Source organism: Camellia sinensis, chromosome 5, assembly GCF_055761805.1.
Source record: "Camellia sinensis isolate YWXY chromosome 5, ASM5576180v1, whole genome shotgun sequence".
Taxonomy (NCBI): Eukaryota; Viridiplantae; Streptophyta; class Magnoliopsida; order Ericales; family Theaceae; genus Camellia; species Camellia sinensis.
The window spans coordinates 163,063,369-163,085,298 of record NC_138965.1 but is presented as its reverse complement, the minus strand read 5'-3'; the positions used below and the strand labels follow the sequence as shown (position 1 = coordinate 163,085,298).

Sequence of the window (21,930 nt, the reverse complement as noted above, 5' to 3'; positions counted from 1 at the left end):
GATGAACTATACACTTGCTCTTTAGTCAAACTTTTTGTTAACGGATCCGCAATATACTCTTTAGATTTTATATAATCTATTGAGATTATTGCATTTGAGAGCAATTGCCTTACGATATTATGTCGACGACGAATGTGTCGTGACTTACCATTATGCATATGATTTTGTGCCTTGCTTATTGCAGATTGACTATCACAATGAATGCAAATAGCTAGCACAGGTTTTGGCTATATTGGAATGTCTTTTAAGAAGTGACGAAGCCATTTAGCTTCTTCTCCTGCTTTGTCTAAAGCAATGAATTCGGATTCCATTGTGGATCGTGCAATGCTTGATTGTTTTGTGGATTTCCAAGAAACAGTAGCGCTTTCTAGAGTAAAGACATATCCACTAGTGGATTTTGAGTCTTTAGTATCCGATATCCAATTTGCATCACAATAACCTTCGAGTACTACTGGATATCGAGTAAAGTTCAAACCATGATCACGGGTAAATCTTAGATATCGAAGAACCCGAATGATCGTATTCCAATGGTCTTCTCCGGGTTACTAGTGTACCTACTTAATTTACTGACTGTATAAGCTATGTCAGGAGGAGTACAATTCATTAGGTACATTAGGCTTCCAATGATTTAGGAGTATTTTAACTGAGACACTGCATCACTTTTATTTTTCGATAAATAAAGGCTGATATTTACAGGTGTTCTAGCTACATTCAAATCATCCTTGATAAATTTATCAAGAATTTTCTCAATATAATAAGATTGAGATAATGCATATCCGTCAGATGTTTTAGTAATTTTCATTCTTAATATAACATCTGCGACCCCCATATCTTTCATATCAAATCTTTTGTTAGGCATTTGCTTAGTTGATTTGATTATGTTTTGATTGCTTCCAATGATAAGCATGTCATCCACATAAAGACAAACTATGACATATCCTTAGTCAGTATTTTTAACATAGATGCATTTGTCACATTCGTTTATCTTAAACCCATTAGTAAGCATTGCATGATCAAATTTTTTGTTTGTTTTAATCCATAAAGAGATTTTACAAGCCGACAAACTTTCTTTTCTTGCCCCGGTACTACAAACCCTTCGGGTTGCTCCATATAGATCTCTTCATTTAGATCACCGTTTAAGAAAGTTGTCTTAACATCCATTTGATGTATTTCTAAATTAAACAACGCTGCTATAGCAATAAGCATGCGAATGGATATTATTCTTGTCACAGGGGAATATGTGTCAAAATAGTCCAAACCTTCCTTTTGTCTATAACCTTTTACTACAAGTCTTGCTTTATACTCTTCTATTGGACCATCTGCTTTCATTTTTCTCTTAAATATCCACTTATACCCAAGAGATTTAGAACCAGGTGGAAGATCCACCAATTCCCAAGAATGATTTTGCATAATGGATTCAATTTTATTATTAACAGCTTCTTTTCACAAAAGTGTTTCCGGACCTGTCATTACTTTCTTAAAGTTTTGAGGTTCATCTTCTAACAGGTATGCCAGAAAATCTGGACCAAAGGATTTTGATGTTCTCGCTCTCTCATTTCGTCTTGGTTCATCATCAGTTAAATCCTGTTGGTCGAGACCATTACTAGTCTTTTGTGTTTGATTACTAGTCTTTTGTGTTTGATTGTCATTAGTCTCTTGACTTTGTGTACAATCATAAGTTCTTTTCTGTGAACTTAATTCCTGTCCTTTCTTGTAAAGAAAGATATGTTCAAAAAACACAGCATTCCTTAACTCTATTATAGTGTTCATATTTATATCAGGTATTCTTGATTTATAAGTAAGAAACCGATATGCACTACTATTCTGAGCATAACCAATAAATACACAATCTACTGCTTTTGGTCCAATCTTAGTCTTTTTAGGAGCAGGAACTTCAACTTTCGCCAAACACCCACACATTTTTAAGTATTTGTAGGAAGGTGGTCGACATTTCCACAATTCATAAGGAGTGTTGTTGGTTTTCTTGTGGGGTATTCTGTTAAGAACATAATTAGCAGACAATATTGCTTCCCCCCACAATGGTAAGCCTGAACTTAGTAACATGGTATTCATCATTTCTTTTAGGGTTCTATTCTTCCTTTCAGCAATTCCATTTTGCTAAAGAGAATAGGGCATTATAGTTTGGTGAATAATACCATGTTATGCACAAAATTCATTTAATGGTGCATCATATTCACCACCCCTATCACTTCTAACCATTTTAATGGTTTTACCAAGCTGATTTTCAACTTCTGTTTTATAGAGTTTAAACATTTTTAAGGCTTCATCTTTACTTCTAAGTAAATAAATATAACAATATCTTGTGCAATCATTGATAAATGTTATGAAATACTTTAAGCCTCCTCTAGTTTGAACAAATTTAAGATCACATACATCTGTATGAATTAATTCTAGAGGTTTGGTTGTCCTTTCAACCGATTTAAATGGAGTTTTAGTTAATTTCGCTTCTACACAAATTTCACATTTATGATTAGGATCAATTTCAAACTTTGGTATATAATCCAAACCAATTAATCTACGCAAAGTATCAAAATTCACATGTCCTAATCCAGCATGCCATAAATTCGACTCAAGAATATAAGCAAAAGATGTGTTGTTTTTATTAATAGCAATTTTTGGTACAACTGTCATTACATTTAATTTGAAGAGACCATCACTCATGTATCCCTTACCAACATACATACCAATATTTGATAATACAAATTTATCAGACTCAAATACAAGCCTAAAACCATTTTTACTTAACAAAGAGCTAAAAACCAAATTCTTCCGGATGTCAAGTACATGTAGTACGTTGTTGAGGGTCAGTTATTTCCCTGATATCATCTTCAAGATCACTTTTCCTTGTCCAGCCACAGTAGAAGTAAAAGAATTTCCCATGAAAAGTTGTTCACCATTTGCAGCCTCATTGTAGGTAGTGAACATTTTCTTGTCCGTACATATGTGACGAGTTGCTCTAGTGTCAACCCACCACTCCTTGGGATTTCCAACCAAATTAGTCTCAGATACCACAGCAGAGAGGTTGATGTCATCCACCCCGTCAAAGATGTAATCTAGTTCAGTTACATTGGCCTGATTGGTAGTCTTCTTGCTTGTACTTCCGCGATCCTTCTTAGGACGGTGGCAGTCAGAAGCTTGATGTCTAGTCTTGCCACAGTTATAGCATTTTCCTTTAAACTTCTTATTGTCATTGTTGTCGCCTTGTTTAGGACCATCTCCAGTAAACTTCCTCTTTTTGTTATGTGGTTTGTGAACTTGTTCAACCACATTAGCCTTGAACTCAATGGTATTTTTCTCATTCCTCTTTTCAGCCTTTCGGTTATCTTCCTCAATTCTCAATCTTACAATCAATTCATCCATGGTCATCTCCTTGCATTTATGTTTTAAATAATTTTCGAAATCTTTCCATGCTGGTGGTAACTTTTCCATTGGAGCAGCGACTTAGAAAGACTCGCTAAAAGACATACCTTTTGAATGAATATCATGCAAAATTATTTGAAAATTTTGAACTTGAGAAATTACCGTTTAGGAGTCTACCATAACAAAGTCCAGAAATTTACCGATAACAAATTTCTTCGTGCCGGCATCCTCTGTCATGTATTTCTTCTCCAAAGAATCCCACAATTCTTTTGCTGACTTTAGAGGGCTGTAAACATTATACAGCATGTTGTCAAGACTATTGAGGATGTAGTTTCTACATAGGAAATCTGAATGTTTCCAAACATCTACACCAACAACAACTTGCCGATCACTTTCACTCTTTTTAAGTGCTGGAGCCCCTTCATGGAAAAACCAGGCCAAATTTAGAGTTGTAAGATAGAACAGTATCTTCTGCTGCCATCTCTTAAACTCAGTACCGTTAAATTTTTTCTATTTTTCTCTATGATTTATTGGTACTTGAACATGGTTCTGGATAGGGACCGGTGTTGGTGTAACAATTGGAGTATCACTTCCAGTTGCAGTAGCCATAATATTTTATTACAAAAATCAAAAAAACAAACCACTAATTAATTTTCTAGTTACTAAAACTAGAAAATAAATTATAACACAAAATAATTTTATTTTCCTTGTTACTAAAATCAGAAATATAAAATACTACAATAATTTTCTATAACACCAAATAATATTCTACAATTGTTAATGACACCAGTATATTACTACTAGTTGTCAAAGAAAATAGACAGTATATTACTACTATCTGTCAAATAGTTTATAAATATTATTTGTATTTTCTAATCAGAATATCACTTTGTGAAAACACAGAAAATTAAATACAATAAAGATACAAAAAATAAATCTATATTAAGATTGTTGGATAATCTTCACTGTATTTGAAAATTAAATTCTGTTATGTACTTAACAACAACCAAAATACCGAAGAAATAAAGGAAATGAGAGAATTTGTTTGATTACAAAAATCAAACCAAAAAAATAAAATAAAATAAAGAAAAAACATATTTTTATTTTGTTACAAAAACAAAATCAAAATCTGATTTAAATAAAATAAAATAAAACAGAAAATAAATAACCAACTTACTTGATTAATTTCTTGAATAATATTCTAATCAAGTCTAGTGTTCGACACTATGTCCTTAAGACATATTCGTCATCTCCACGGTGCTTTCAGAATATGGACGTCTATCTCGCAGAATAAAATGATCTATCAACGAATAAATGCAGCACTAAAATTTATTCGAACAACGAACACATTAAGTGTTTACACTCTTTCTTAGAAGAAAAATAATACAGCAAAAATGCAGAGAAGACAGACAATATTTAGGATGAAATTATTGAATGAAAACACCAAATGAGGGCTAGTCTATTTATAGATGTAGTGGCACCCTTTTAATTTGAATTGAACAAGTAGCATACCTGTTTAAACAGGTACTGAAACTGTTGGTTTGAATTGGTACTGTTTGAGTTCAAATTCAAACAGATAAAATCGAATTGCACAGATTTAAATCTGTCCGGGTTTTCTGAAATTTAAAAGAATTCCAATCTGTTTGGGTGGGAGAAAAACGGACCCAATTTTGAATTTTAATTTCTGAAAAACAAATTGGAAAAATTTGAATTTAATTTTAGAAAAACAAAATTCGAATGTTTTTTACCCAAAAAGATAGGTATTGGGCCGGACAAGCCCAACCTAACCTCACACCACGCATCTGTGCCCAAGCCCCGCCCGACCGACCGGCGATGCGCGTGTTATGATTTTTGAGTCCGTCTAGCCCATTTTGCCCATAACCTCCCTTTCTACAAAACTTGGGTACCCGTTGGGGCACACCCCAAGTTCTAATCCCATGTCTTATAAACCCACTCAAAATTTCCTACCAAATTAATGCGGGACAAGCCATTTTTCGAATATTTAAGAATTTTTCACCAAAACTCCATTTCCATGGAGTACACTTTGGCTTCAATTTTCCATTCACTCGATAATGATTTTGAGTAACCAAATATACCACGTGAATCACAACGCGACATATAACACGTTACCACTTAGACTCGCCAATTTTGACACACAGATCTCACCTATATAATAGACCAAAATTTAAAAAAAAAAATCTATTTTAACCCAGAATTTCCAAACCATTTCTAACAGTTTTATCCTAGGGCATTTTTAATCGACACACTAAAACGAAGTGTGTTGGTTCAAATGTTTGTCAGTTAGCAATTGATGCATATAATTTGTTGATCTATTAGATATCTTATATGGCTAATTAGACTTGCAAAAATTTTAAATAAATTATTAAATATTTTATCAAATATTCACAAGAGTGTGGACACTTGAATTATTGTGATATTAGTTATGACCTATTGTAATTATTATTTTGATTAAAACTAAAAAAGTCTTTGGTTATATAATGTGGTGTTTGGTTACATAACTCATTATTTTTTGAGTTAATTACCTAAAATTCATATTTATAAATATTATAGTAGCTCAAGTTCTATCTAAATTTTTTTGAACCAATAAGTCATATTTAGTAAAACTGAGAATATTATCAATTTTTTTCTAATTTTTAAAACTAAGAACGTTATCAATTTTACATAATAATATTTCATATAATTGTTTCACTAATCGATAAAAAGACATAGAGTATGAGATTAAACGTTTTGTCTTTTTACTTATTAGTTTGATTCAACTATTCAATAAAACTGATAACATTATCAATTTTTTCCAGTTTTAAAATTGAGAATATTATTAGTTTTTTTATTTTTAATTTTTTTTCTTCCAATTTTGCACATCAGTATTCTATCATCATGCTCCTTTATAGACACAAAATTTTCAATTTTGCACAAAAAAATAATTTAGTTTTTTCAATTTTTCAAAAAAAAAAAAAATATTCACTTTGCTTGTTTTTGGTTTTCCAAAAACACTTTTCAGAAAATTTTACTTTCATGTTTTCCATATATTTTTTTTACTGAATCTTTTCAATATTTTAAGCAATTTTTTTAATTTTTAGACACACCTAACATAAATACACATAAAAAGTATAATTTTTGTAAATTTTTTTTAAATTTTTTTTTACTAAATACCAAAAATACAAAAAAAAAAAAGAAAAGAAAAGAAAAGAAGAGAGTATATTTTTCGTATTTTTATGTATTTATTAATTTTTTAAAATATTTTTTCACAATTTTTTTACTTTTTAGATACATCTAAATTTTTTTTTAAAAAAATGCTTAAAATTTTAAAAATATTCACTAAAAAAAAAAAAACACAAAACTCAATTTTAAAAAAATTTAATCCAAAAAACTCAAACCATAGCTTTTTATTTGCACATAATTTTTTTTAGTTTTTTCAATTTAAAAGTTGATATTTTAAAGTTTTGAAAATTAAAATAAATGTCAAATCATAATATTCCTTTATAGTTAATCATAAATGATAAACAATAATTGTTTAAAGGACGGGTAATTCTAACTATTAAAAATTTAATAGAATTTTAAAATTCAAAAAGTCTTAGTTAGGATTTAATGGAGTATAAAGTTCATAAATTAAATTTTTTTTTAATTATGACTAAAAATAATTTAATTATAATAATTGTGATAATACTATAAATGCCATAATTTACATATGACCCATGTAATAAATGACACATATACACGCATGTAAAACTCGTTAAAAAATAAAAGGACTAATGATGTATAGTTTTTAAAATCAGTCTTTTATATATGTACACAATTTGTTGCGTAGATTTACGCAGGTGTGGTCATGGCCCACTGCCCAAACTATCTCGTTTAAGAATAAATTATTTTAATAATTTTTTATTAAAAATATATATAAATAATAATAATTTATAGTAATTTTTTAACTAAAATTGAAAGTTATCAAATAGAACTCTAATATATTTCGAATTTAGGGAAAAAAAATTAACTCACAAGGCCAGGCCAGGCCAGATTGAAATTTTAAACCCATTTAATTTCAAGCTAAATTTGAGAGAAAGAGGCCCAGTCAGGCTGCCCGTCCATTTATAAAATATTAATTTTAATTTTATATTATTTAGTTATAAAATAAACTAAAAAAATATCAAAAGATAAGATAAAAAAAGAATATATATACTTCTTCCTACGGTTTAAATTAAAATATTTATTAAAAGACCATATTTGTTTTACAATTAAATTTTGTTAATATCCTAATTCAAATAATTGTTAAATATAATACAATTTAATAGTCCTCCAAGACAACAGCCAAAAAATATATATATATTGAAATTAAGAACTTAAAAAAACTGAAATTCACCATCTAATTTCAATTATCAAGCTTGGATGATCTTTGAATTTCCTTTTATGTCCCGAATGCAACCTTAATTATAACATGCTAAAGAAAGGATAGTTCCAGTGCATGAAATTTGTATTATTGCCGGATGTGAGAAGAATTAGATGTCGGCAAATTTACCCTTCTTGAGATGCTTTTAAGATCTACAAACACAAAATACATTAATCAACTTTTTCTTTATACATACAACTATTTTTCGTAAGATACAAAGTTTACACTGAATGTGGACCGTAATCTCTAAAAGTCATAATTGTCTCCAATCTATTGGAGTGAATTGGATTGTGCAAAGCCACACTTCATGCATCTCACCCATTAATTTTATAAATTTCAATACATGAATCATTCATTCAAAAAAAATAATTAATAATTAATTTAATAATCATAACTATATAATTTTATTCCTGATTAATTATTATTTTGAATCATCTTGACATGAGGCATTACGAGATAAATGACTTCACTTCTGTGGTAACATTATGTCAATTTATGACCGTGTGTATATGGTATACACCACCCTAAGTGGGTGCACACCATAAGGTTTCCTAAGTTAATTCATAACAAATAAAAAAAATGTATATTTTAATAAAATAGAATTTTAGAATAAAAAGTTTAATGGAGTGTGTATATAAAAAAGAGGCCAAGTAAAATATAAAAATAGATTTTAAATTATAATTTAAGGCCAAGTTTGGCAACTTTAATATAATCCATCTTTTTATCTTTTTTCCATCACTTCACCTATTTACTTTTCTGCACATCTTTTCGTAAAAAGATAAAAAGTGCACTTATTTAAATCATCCCAAACAACTAATCAAAATTTGTTAAGAGCGATGTGAGTACTTTTAAAGGTAATTTTTTAGTAAAAAAAAAAAGTCAAATGATATAAGTTTTTTAAGAAAATAATTTTTTTTCAAACAATAAACTAGTTTAGTAGTGGGGGTGTTTGGCTCCAATGAAAAAAAGTAATATTTCTTTTCAAATGTTTTCTGGTCTTAAGTGATTTTTTTTTTTAAATTTAATTTATGTCAAATTTGTTTACTTTTCGTCATCTTATGTAGTAGAATTTAAAAGTAAAAAAAATTTTAAAAATTCAAAAAAAAAAAAAAATACTTGATCCATAAATTTAAATTTAGATTTCTTTTACCCAAAGATCCACACTCTAAAATGTTATATCCATAAAAACAAACTATCATAAAATGATCAAAATATCCACACATATATATATATATATATATATATACCTATCGTCTCTCATCTCATTTCAACCTCCCATTTTTTCAGACTCTCTCTTTCTACTTATCTCTCTCTCTCTCTCCCCATCTATCTCTCTCTGTCTATACATATTTCTCTCTCATCTTCATTATTGAAACCTTAACACTAGATTTGAAGAGCAAGGATCCTCTAAAGTAGGATCCTCTAAAGTGATTTTTTCTTAAAATTTTCTAGAGTGCTACATTGTGGGTTGAGATTTATTGACAAGTCACATCAATTTTTCTGATGTAACTTGCCAGTAAATCTCAACCACTTTAGGGAAATTTCACTCTAGAGGATCCTTAGTGAGATTTGGAAGTTAGGGGGAAAAGAAAATGAATGATTATTTAAATTATAAAAGTTAAGAAAAAAAATAATTGTGATTTCTCTTCTACTTGTTTGGATAAGTAAAAAATAAAATAAAATAAATAATTGTGATTTCTCTATTTCTTATTTGGTTAGATTTCAAAAGAGAGAAAAAAAAAAAAAAAAAACTATTTTATGTATATTACAAAAATAATCTTTTCATATTTTGTCAATTATTTTATTTCTTTTATTTTTATAAAGACAAAATTAATATTTTGAAAATATATGAATATGTTGATTTCTTTTCGCTTCCAATCCTCCACTTTTGAAAAAATTAAAAATAAAAATTATAAAAAAATAAATTACTCTCTGTTTCTTTTCATTTCTCTCCAGTTATCCAAATAAATAAAATAAATACACATCTCTCAATTCTAATTTTTTTCTCTCCAAATCACAAAATCCAAACATAACTCCTCTTTCTCTTTCATCACTCCCCTCTCTTGGTTCCTCTGCAACTCTACTACTGGCGGCAAATCACGATCTAGAGTTTAGTGTGCCATCGGAAGCTCGCTGAAAGCGGCAGTTTCGATATGCTTCAAGATCTTCTCCTGTGTCCTCCGCTACCGTCATGAAGAACGTCGCTCTTGATGAGGACGTCCGCGTTGGCGATGAGGCAGTCGAGGCGGCCGGAGACGGAGGTTTCGCCATGACAAAACAAACTCACTCTCAGAGCCTTCGTCTCTCTGTGTGATCTTAGATTTTGCTTCTTGGTGGTGGTGAGGTAGTTTTTGGATCGGAGAGAGAAGAGATCGCCTGGGGGTGAAGCCCAGCCGTTGGATCTGTTGTGGAGGTTCATAAGTTTGACAGATCCGCCGTTGATCGCTTCGGCTCTCCAGTCAGCGGCGGTGGAATTGCAGGATAAGAACAGATCAAATCCAAATCTGAGATTCTATTCGTTGTTGCTACTGCTGCTGATGATGATATATAGATAACTATATAGATACATATAAGACGTCGTGATGATAATATTTCTCTTTTGAGTTCATTCAAATGATCAAGAGTTTTTGCCTATTTTAATGGCGGGGCAACACTGAAGGCCCTCTCTCAAGGGGCAACTGTTGTTGCAGCCATGATGGGAATACTTTCTCATCTCTGATTTAAACACAAATCTAAGCCTCAATTTTGCTCATCAATATCTTCAACATACATGAATATATATCTAATTAAATACATATTATTATATATATTTACTTTAATAAAATTGTTGATTTAGGTTTTCCTAATGCTTTGTTTGATTGAGTGATTTGAGGAGGGATTTGAAAAGGAAAATATCCAAGTTTGGAAAGACTAAAAAATTGTATTTTTTGTCTTTTTGGACTAAAAAATTGAGGTTGAAAATATGGATGTTTGGGTTAAATTTTTGACTTTTTATTGAAAAATGTGTAATAAAAAATTATAAAAATTGATTTGTAGGGAAAAATTTGAATTGGGAGTTGTGCAGCCGTAATTGTTGACTTTTGGTGAATAGTGTTAATTTTTTAGTTTTTTGAGTAACTTTTTGATTTTTTGGCTTTTTTGGATCTTCCCAAACTTGTCCAAAATGTAGGTGAAATGTGAAAAAAATATACTTACATTTCACGTAATTTTACACATCTTTCTCTTTTCAAATTTCTCTCTAAATTCTCCAACCAAATACAAACACAGCATAAATGATCCCTGTTTGAAAGCCAAATCGGCTTGTTCAAGTTTTTTATTTTTACTTTTTTGATCTGGCCTCTTGTTGAAAATATTGCTTGAAGAATTGAATAGATATTGAGTGTTTTTTTTTTTTTTTTTTTGGTTGAAATTCCGTTTTTTTTTGTTTTTCAGATCTGTTCAAAAACTTAAACAGATAAAAGGCAGATAGGTTCAAAAAATTAAATAGACAAAAAAAGATTTCATTAGATAGAGAAATAAAATTTGGACAAATAAATTTGTACATATAAAATATAGAACAAGAATTAACACATATTTCAACAAGGAAAAATTGAACATATAGGTAAAAAAATTGGGCAGATAATAAAAATGAACACATTTTAACAAATAAGAACAAATATAAACCCACAAAATTTGAACAGATAGACAGAGAAACTCACAAAATTTGAACAGAGAGGGAAAAAGTTGAACAGATAAGTAAAAAAAAGTAAACAGATAGATATAAATTTAAACAAATAGTCAACAAATAGTCAATTAAAAATCAACAAATAAAAAAAAAGTAAACAGATAAATTAAGGGGATAAAATTAAAAATAAAATGTCCTTTAAAATAAACAAAAGGATTTCTCACGAAATTATTTAACAAAAGATGAGTCTCTTACAAATAAAAAATATCTACTAGACTTGATACCTTAGACTTTTTTTGATTGGATTTTTCAACAATTATCATAAAAAAAAAAAAAACTAAAAAAAAATGAAAAAGCCAATATTTTCACTTTTTTGGGTGGTCATTTTTGGACTTTTCTTTTCTAATTTTTATTTAAAAAAAAAAAAAAAAACTTTTCAGTTTGTCTAGTCTAAGTAGAATTTAGAAAAGTAAATTCTTTTTAAAATTAAAAATAAGGTCACTAAAAATAAAAATTTAATAAAAAAATCACAAAAAAAGCAAAGCCCAATTTGATGAAATTCAATAATCCACTTCATTATGTTGTATTGTATTACATAGCCAGTATGGTTAAATAAAATGTCACAAAAGACAAAATAAGTTATTTTAATCGTAACAAAGTCAAAAAGCAAAGTCTAATTTTAGCTTCAACAAAATTAAGCTTTTTAATTCAGGTTAAAATAGTCAAAAAGTCAACTCACTTCTCAAACGAAGGCTGAATCTCTTAAAATTATCCAATTCGTATCAATTCGCCCGCTAATCACATTTTAGTTTGATCTGTGATTTAAAATTTATAATCTGTTTTCGAAGCTATTCTGCCCCATCATACTTAATACATACATTTTTACTTTCGATGAAATATTAAAATAAAAATCAATATAAGAGAGATTTGAGATATAAATTTTGACAAATTAATGCTATATATATAATATTATGTAAAATCAATTAATCTTATAAATTCTGAAAGATATTATATAAATTAATACTATATGTTATAAAAATACTTAAAAATTATTTTTAATTATTTTTAATCAATTAATAAATTAAAATTGCTCAAATTATAATTTGATTACAAATACTAGCAAATTTATTAATGAGCAATGATACAGAGTTCTAAAAATAAAATCTAATATGAGTTTGATGTGACAAAGCAAAAACAAAAAAGGAAAATGTTTGAGGGCCATAAAATTAGTGGCTCAAATGGCTCAAAACTGCCAAAACGACGTCGTTTTGTGTCGTTTTGTGCAAAAAACGACGTCGTTTTGACTGTTTTGAGCCATTTGAGCCACTAATTTTGTGGCCCTTTAGCATTGTTGAACAAAAAATAAATAAATACAAAAGTCAAAACATCACATCACATAATGAAACCTATTATTAAAATCGGTTTCGATTCGTGGCTCGAATTTTCCGTGGCTCGAAATTCCAAAACGACGTCGTTTTAGGATGTTTTTTGATTCTCTTACCGGTAAGATAATATTTTTCGTACCATTCGAGTCTCACTTTCTCGAGCTACGGAGCATTTTCCTATTAAAACTCTCTTTAAAACTCTTCTATCAGAGTTCCTAAACATTTTTCTTTATCAATTCGTCAATCATAAGTTGATTTGGGATGTTTTGAAAAAATGCATAAAAAATACTTTTTAACTTTTTAAAACGTTTTTATGAGAAAAGAAAGTGAGTTAATAGTTAAGAAGTGACTTTTAATCTACTTCTCAATTGTCAATGTCAAAATTATAATCACCGTTGTTACTTTCGATTTTTTTTTTTTTTTTTATCAGGAAAAAAAGGGCTCTGAGGTGTCATCATGGCCCCGTGGGCCCTAACCTTGGGGTAACGGTAACCGGTTGCCAGTCAGGAATTAACCCCCACCATGTAAGGGACCCACCGTCGAGGCACCAGAGGAGCTCAACTATACCCCACAGGCCGCTGAGGGTTCGAACCGAAGTACAGAGGGAAGGTCTCAAAGAGAACGCTTCCGCACTCCCCCCAGGATTCGACCCTGAGTCATGCTTGTGGAGACGAGTTGCTTTCTCCACTAGGCCACCACCGCCGGTGGTGTTGTTACTTTCGGTTGATGACAGACAATATACAATTAACGCAACTAGTACAATGATTTATTTGTTTTCTTCTTTTTCTTTTGTGTTTTTGTTTTTGTTTTTGTTTTTGTTTTTGATAAATTATATTAACTTTCTTTAAAATAAAATATATATATATATATATATACAATAAATCTCATAATTTGTAATATAATTACATTAGGCTCTTTTAAAATTTTGATTCATATAACTTTCATATCTTTTCACCAATAATTTATTAATTACATGGATAAAAAAAATCATATATTTTACTTTATTTATTTTTATACTATTTACATTAATTACGATCCATAATCTTACTTAAAAAATAAATTTAATTATATTAAAACTGTCAAATTTATTATATATATATACTATACTATTATTAAAAGTGAATACTTTACTTGATGTTCATGAATTTTATTATCTTGTTTTATGAAGTGACGTTCTTTTCTTGAGCTAAGTGTTAATTTTTCTATTTAAAAAATATAAAAATAAAAAATAGTAATTAAAAGAAAAATACAAGACTTAACCCTAGAATCACTTATCTAACTTACTAAAAAATATTTTCATTACTTAAATAATATAAAAATATATATTATTAATTTAAAATTAAAATTTATATTTTAAGCACTCGAATGGGCTACCCTAATATATTTTAAAGGTGGGTGTAATTTATTTATTTTTTTAAAGGAAAAAGCAAGTAGTACAAAGAATTATTGCAAAGAAAACTATCTCCATCCGGTGAAAAAGATACCACCTATGTCGCACTTCAATCGAGAAGACTAGTACTACTAATCCATCAATACACTTAGTGTAATCTTAGAAACTTTAAATATTTTATTAAAAATTTTATTAAATATTTTATATTTGTGTGGGATCCACACAATGTGATTCCATGTGAGTCCCACCCCATATGAGATATTTTGTAAAATTTTTAATAGAATTTTTAAAATCTCTAACATTTTTGATACAATTATGAGTCATTTGACATGATTAATATTAATGCATTTATTTAGATGAATATATTTAAATGCATTTATTTAGATGAATATATTTATTTAAATTAAAAAATATATTTATTTAAATCATTAAAAAAATCGATTCATATCAAACAAACAAACAACAGCAACAACCCACATTTTTGTATCACTATCATCGTCGTCATTATCATCATCATCATCATCAATCAATACAAAATACATTCGATGCTATACGTATTTTCTCAAATGGGGCTCCCTCCAAGATTCATCATTACGCCTTCGATCTAAAGCAAACAACGCAATTGATGACTTACCCATTCACATTCTTCACTCCCAATCTCCATCTCTGTAACTTGCTTAAGCTAAGCTAAGCTCAGCTACCCAACAAAAATCTCATCACTCCCACTTCTACCACCAACACGCAGGTACTCTCTCTCTCTCTCTCTCTCTCTCTCTCTAGGTTTTCTTCATACAAATCTGGAGTCAGTTGAGTTTACCCAATTTGATTTTCATCTTCTAAGGGATTATTTGCATTTTCAGAATTGTATACATACTAATGGGGATTAAATTGGCTGTTTTTTGTCTGTTTTGTTTTGATTTGGTATTTTTGCTTCATTAGTGATGTGGGTTTTCTTGATTAGTCTCCACTGGGGACTAAAACTTGGTGTTTTTTTTGTTTTGATTTGGTAATTTTGGTTCACTAGTAATGTGGGTTTTCTTGACTTGTCTCTAATTGGGACTAAACTGAGTGTTTTTTGTTTTAATTTGGTAATTTAGGAACTAATTTTTTTTTCTTTTTCTTTTTTATTTGGTAATTTTGGTTCATTACTAATGTGGGTTTTCTTGATCAGTCTCCAATAGGACTGAACCGGGTGTTTTTTGGTTTTAATTTGGTAATTTTGGTTTACTAGTAATGTGGGTTTTGGTGTTTGTGTTGTTCAAGTGGTAGATCCTTCTTCATTTCTCATCTTCTTCCCATTCTTGTCCCAGATCTGTAGCTTTAACGACCAATTCCTGTGATATCTATATATGTATGTATGGATTACGTAAATTGTATGCTTATTTGTGTATTGAATGACTCTTCAGGTTGTTAAAACTGTGATCTCTGTGTTCTGGTTGCTTGGCGTTGTCAGTACCGAGCCAAATTTGACTGTAGGTTATCTTAATTGTTCCTTTAAATTGTTTTGTTTGTTTTTGAATGAAAATGAAATCTGGAAAAGAAATATTGTTGATGCTGAATGAATGAGGCCAAAAGGGTTGAAATTGATGTGTAAATATGCCAATCTTTGTGTGTCTGTGTTTAGTTAAACATTTTGCAGAACATTAGCTGAACAAATAGTGGCACATGAAGCATTTCATCCTGAAAATGGGTTCGAAAAATAGAAATTGGAATTTATTTTTATCTATTTTTATTTGCTCGCAAAGTTTATTATGTTTGTTTTACTGCAAGAATCCAATGAATAATGTTGGACTCTAATACGATTCCATCACTACTTGACTGTTTTTCGCATCACTTTGTTGTTTTGTTTTTTTTTGGGATTGTGATCATGATTTCCTCTTTAGGTTCTTCTTAGGAAGCATTTAAAAGTACTTTCTTGCTTTTTTGAACAAAAATACACAGAAATTTGCTTTCAAAAGCAATAAAAATTGAAAACCTAAGCAAATAATGGTTATACTGACACTTAATTGTAATATACATACTATTTGTAGCTGCCTGAACTGTCCTTGCTATGGGTTGTTTCAATAATTTCCTTCTCTATCTATGGTTTATTTCTTGAGGATTGATGAACGCGTAAATTGTGCATGCATGTCTTAAAGTACCGTTTTGCATGCTATGATATGAAGAATATATGTATATCCTCTTGCTGGCCATGTACTAATAAAATTCTTGTTTGTATTAATTTATCGCTACATTTCATTATCCCCCTAAATTTTGCATTATAAATTGACTTTCGTATTGGCTTAGGTTTTCTCTTACCTGAAGAGCATTGCTACCATGCTCAAGCAAATTCTGGGAAAACTCCCACGGAAGTCATCAAAAGCAGATTCATTAGATTCCACTGGGAGTAATTCTGGTAACAATACTGCCAACTTGGGAAATGGAATCCAATTTACCAACAGTTGCAATGTTGTGTCGGCTCGATTGAATGTTGTCAAACGAATGTCTTCAGCAATTTTTCCATCAAGCAACGCTGCTGCAGTGGAAATGATGGAGCCCCATGTGTCTTTCAAAGATGTTTCAAATTCAGAGAAGCAAAACCTGTTTGTCAGCAAGTTAAACCTATGTTGTTCAACGTATGATTTCAACAACTCTGATAAGAACTGTGCAGAGAAAGATCTTAAATGTCAAACACTGGTAGAACTTGTTGATTTTGTTGCATCTGGATCTGCAAAATTTACGGAACCCGCAATTGCTTCAATGTGTAAAATGTGTGCGATTAATCTATTTAGAGATTTTCCACCCAAGTGCCGGTCTTATTCTGCTCGTGGCGAAACTGAAGATGACGAACCAACATTCGATCCTGCTTGGTCACATTTACAACTTGTTTATGACCTACTCCTTGGATTTATAAGTTATAATTCTCTTGATGTAAAGGTAGCAAAAAAGTTTATAGACCATTCTTTTATTTCAAGATTACTTGACCTGTTTGACTCGGAGGACCCAAGAGAACGAGATTGTTTGAAAACTATTCTGCATCGAGTGTATGCGAAGTTCATGGTGCACAGGCCTCATATTCGAAAGTCCGTGAGCAATATTATTTACCGTTTTGTTTTTGAAACCGAGCGTCATAATGGAATTGCCGAGTTGTTGGAGATTTTTGGGAGTGTAATTACCGGATTTGCTATACCGTTGAAGGAGGAGCACAAGATGTTTCTATGGAGGGCTCTGATTCCTCTGCACAAACCTAAATCAGTGGGTATTTATCATCAGCAATTAACATATTGCATTGTACAGTTTGTAGAAAAGGAGCCAAGGTTGGCCAGTACGGTGATTAAGGGGTTGTTGAAATACTGGCCAGTAAGAAGTAGCCAGAAGGAGTTGATGTTCTTGAGCGAGTTGGAAGAGATCTTGGAAAAAATTAACACGACCGAGTTCGAAAATATCATGGTCCCATTATTCCGCCGTATAGGATGCTGCCTCAACAGCTCCCATTTCCAGGTAATTCTTGTATTTTCTGTTTACTTTTTACTGTGTAGGTTGCTTGTGACCTTCATAAATTTGAATCATAGGATGTTGGGATATGTATCCAAAAGTTGGATATGGGTATGGAGATGCATTTTGAGCACTTAAATATGTTGCACATTGTATAATATTTTTGGATGAGATGTTATAAATTATGTAAAATGCACTAGAAATTAAATAGAATTTAGGAAAAAATATGGAACTTATATCTCTTATCCATGTGAGGCTATACAAGTTTTTTGGGTAGAAAATGTGAGTTTCTTCTTCTTCTTCTTCTTCAAACATAAAATTTAGAGGACCCAATTGGGTATAGGTGTCAGACACGTATTTCTTACACCCTTACCCTTGTATATATATCCGGTGGACACTGGTGCGTTGGGGAAATATAAGAGTTCATGTAAACACAGATTGGGGTAGCCCTAACTGGGGTAACCCTGCCTTGGAAACTCCATGATTTGAGCCAAAAAGATGCATTAACAAAATTCAACATTTGATATGAATATGTTCGACTTTTTGAGGCATCTAGTTACATTTGTAGAAATGAAATTATATGTTACATTGCTTGATTGGTTTTTATCATGCAACTAATAGGGGAATAATAGTAATAGGAAAACAAGTGGCATGTTGACTGGGAAGCGATTGGTTTTATTGCAGACAATGGAAATGTAACCACACTGCCCCTTCTTAACAAAGATGAGGCCTGAAAGTATCTCTGTTGCTATATATCATGGGATGCACAAATGCAGGACACATGCACGTACATGCAGTGTGTACATACACACAGACAAGCTAATGTAGGATGGCTGGAGAATAGAAATAATGTGACAAAAAATGAATAAACCCGAAAAAGAAAAAGAAATTCGCATTACTCAAAACTAAATTCTCTCAATTCAATTCATATATTCAAAGCTGAATAAACCTAATACATAACGGTCTAATTATAGGCATCCAAAAAACCCTAATTAAGAGTTTCTAAAATATAAAACTCTCCAAATAATTAAATCCGCCCTAATAGTCTAATATTGATATAATTTCTAAAAATCTTAGTTTCCAAATGTGCTTGATTTTTTCCTCATCCGACACCTTTTTTGTCCACATCATAAGCACATACACCAACAAACTTGGTGCAAGAAGAGGATAGAACGTAGGCAGAAGTATTTATTCTTAAATTGAAGCTCCTTGAATATCTTGGTTGGTGTAATAAAAAGTTGTTCATTACCAGACATAAATAGAACTCCGAAAAAAGTATTTATTCTTAAATTGAAATTTACATGTTCTTGTAGTAACTGTGTGCACATACTTCTTACTTTGAATTGCACTGAAAATAGGCAGACAACAATAGTATTGAAGTTGGGCTCCCTTGATGGGGTGGGATGCCATGCCAAGCTCCAATATTGGAATCAATTTTCTTTACATCTGGCATGAACTTTTTTAAGCCAACTATGCTGTTAAATTGGTATCTTCAAGACAGAAGATTCTTCCACTGACATCATTTTTATAAAAGAATCACAAGGAGCTATGAAGCACGATCACCTTTTTGGAGGTCATGTACGTGTTGGACTGGCTCCGGACAAGCTAGAGGAAGTGATGCGCTAGGGACATGTGGTGCCCCATTATTATTATTATTTCCTTGGAGTATCATACCCAAAATTCATGAATTTCAAGAGAATAAATATTTAAAATTTAAATATATGATACATATATAAAATTATATATTTTGCAAGTAACCCTGGCATGTTGTGTCCTGCATTTATTAAAGATTTCCATTTCCGTGTCTGTGTTGTTGTCTGTGTCTGAACTTCTTAGCAATGGAGTGACTTTCCTACATCTTTGGGGTGTGTGATAAGAAGAAAATCAGCAAAAGTCTTATATTGCAACCCTATGGATTGTGTTATAACCTCCTTAATCTGTTATACCATTTGCTTATATCAAGCTGCTTGAAAGGAGAGATTAACTGAAGATCACAGGTTCTTTTTATTCTGGATGGTACGGGGTAAAGATATGACACGTGGGTAGAACACATAGCAGAATAAGACTTTCAAATAGATTATGTAGTTTTATAACATTCCCTCATATTCAGCATATCTTGTTAATGCTGTCAGAGATATCTGAGATTACATGATAAATGGTACAGTAGACCTGCAATTTCTGTTGTGTAAATCATGTTGGTGACACAGCTTGGATGTCATTTTTGGTGCCAATCTAGCATCCAAATACCATCTCTCTCATACTCTAAATGTGTGTGACATACTATGTGACCTAGAATGTGAATTGTTCCAGTACGCAGAACGGGAAGAGTAGACTTGTATAGAGTAAACTATAAGAATTTAAGAAACTTCTGGAATAAATTTTTTTTTAACGATTAGAGATATAATAAAATATAGGTTTTTTCCCCTCTAAATTAGTCATGTAACACCACATTTCTCTGCAAGTATTAGAACTCATTTTTAACATTTGTTATGTCAAATAGATTTTAATTCATTATATTTGATTTTTTATTTCTAAGGAACTCTTTAGGAAAAATATTGGAAAAAAAAATATTTGGAATCGCTTTAGATCGCTAAATATATCGTTTTGGAATAAAAGTACCATGTTTTGGAACGTGCATTCCAAAACATAATTTGCTAGGGTATTAGTGTTTTCTAGTTACAGTAGTCATGTAGTTATGAGCCTGAAAGCACCCTAAAGAGCTCCGCCGTTTCTGAAGTTGTGCTTGTAGAAATGGAGCAGCACTTGCACCGCAAAACAGTAGGGGAATTGTGGACCGTTCTTCCCTACCTGTAATTTCCAGGGACACAAAAACTTTATTTTTTAATTGTTGATCTCTCTCTCTCTCTCTCTCTCTCTCTCTCTCATCATATCTTGATCAAGTCAGGTATTGAGTATGCTCAAGGCTGGCATCGCACGTGTCAGGCGTCTCGTGTCAGGCTGGTTTGGTGTATTGACTGAAAATCATGTGCTTATTATCCTCTTTTTCCAATCATTTTCAGGTAGCTGAACGAGCACACTTCTTATGGAACAACGACCACATCCTCAATCTCATCATGCCTCACCGGCAAGTGATTTTCCCTATCATCTTCTCAGCTCTGGAGCGGAACACCCAAAACCACTGGAACCAAGCGGTTCTCAACCTGACACAAAATGTGCGGAAAATGTTCTATGAGATGGACGAAGAGCTCGTGCTCGCCTGCCAAGGCAAGTTTGCCGAAGAAGATTCGAAGTCCAGGGTCGCAGCTGAGAGGCGACGATTGACATGGGAGCGCCTTGAAACCGCTGCTGATTTTCAATTTTCCGTTGCCCGTAGTAACGTTTCGGGTCTGATAAAACCTGCAGCCTGTGCTGTTACCTGCTGATAACTTGACTAGAAGCTTTTCATTGCGAGCCTGTGACAACGGTATTGATATTGAATGTGAAAAATCATAGAGGTTGCAGCTTTTATTGCAATTTATGATCTTGTTATTGAAATATGGATATATTTAGGATGTCAATTAGGGTGGGTATTATTTGATGTATGGGGTTCAATAGAAGCTTGGTTGAGCAGTGGCGGCGCTGCTGCCTTGAGGGTTTGTATTGGCTTTTTATAGGGAAGAATGGCCGGCCCATTCATGGGGCAATCCCACATCGATGCCATCGAAATCCTTATTTGAAGGCTGTTTGTTTATGCAGTCTTTTTTCTTGTTTGTATGCTTTAATAGTCTGCAACAAGTCAAGCAGGTATGAAGATGGTGATAGTCTGCAACAGTTTTTTTTTTTCTTGTCTGTTGGGTTTGTATCTGTGTTGAGCAAAATGATGTTTTTTTCTTGACTTGGTATGGTTGTGAATTGTACCTCAACTGTTGCTTGTTTGGATCACATAGTTTGTGTTTGGATTGTTTGGACCTTGAATTTGATGAAAGATTTGTAAAGAGTAAGTTAATGAAGTAGAAGTGACATTTTTTGTTCACTTTTTTCTTCTTATTTTCTCTTGCTTCTACAAATTCAACATACAAACACCGCATTGGTGGCTTTTTGCGACGGTCCTCAATACTCCTTATAATTTTTCTATTCTATATAAATTTTATTTTTGTTCGTCATTTTTAATTTAAATTATGAATAAAATAATAATTTTAGAAATTTAGAGGAGCTACGGTAACTCTCTGCATATAGGGATAAATTGTATCAACACCTTAAGTGGGGAGTTGAAAGAACCTGTTGTAGATGATTTTGT

At 31.3% G+C, this 21,930-nt stretch overlaps 1 protein-coding gene across 3 annotated transcripts; it reads left to right on the top strand.

The window, feature by feature from the left end:
* Window positions 1-14,668: 14,668 nt before the first annotated feature.
* LOC114292063 (serine/threonine protein phosphatase 2A 57 kDa regulatory subunit B' kappa isoform) lies at window positions 14,669-21,575 on the top strand. Of its 3 annotated transcripts, none has more exons than XM_028235972.2 (4): window positions 14,669-14,964; window positions 15,626-15,691; window positions 16,506-17,699; window positions 20,714-21,575. In XM_028235972.2, the coding sequence occupies exons 3-4, from the start codon at window positions 16,536-16,538 to the stop codon at window positions 21,074-21,076; spliced, it is 1,527 nt and encodes a 508-aa protein (XP_028091773.1). In that variant the 5' UTR covers window positions 14,669-14,964; window positions 15,626-15,691; window positions 16,506-16,535; the 3' UTR covers window positions 21,077-21,575. The 3 variants fall into 3 exon arrangements, with proteins under 3 accessions (XP_028091773.1, XP_028091779.1, XP_082726442.1); XM_082870316.1 differs by having other exon boundaries at window positions 14,873-14,966; window positions 15,649-15,691; XM_028235978.2 differs by lacking the exon at window positions 15,626-15,691 and having other exon boundaries at window positions 14,692-14,964.
* The last annotated feature ends 355 nt before the right edge of the window (window positions 21,576-21,930 follow it).

Bases quoted from the DNA above. Each gene is read 5' to 3' on its own strand.
- LOC114292063 (XM_028235972.2), top strand. From the start codon at position 16,536: ATGCTCAAGCAAATTCTGGGAAAACTCCCACGGAAGTCATCAAAAGCA. The intron at 17,700-20,713 runs GTAATTCTTGTA...AATCATTTTCAG, and splicing joins TCAACAGCTCCCATTTCCAG to GTAGCTGAACGAGCACACTT.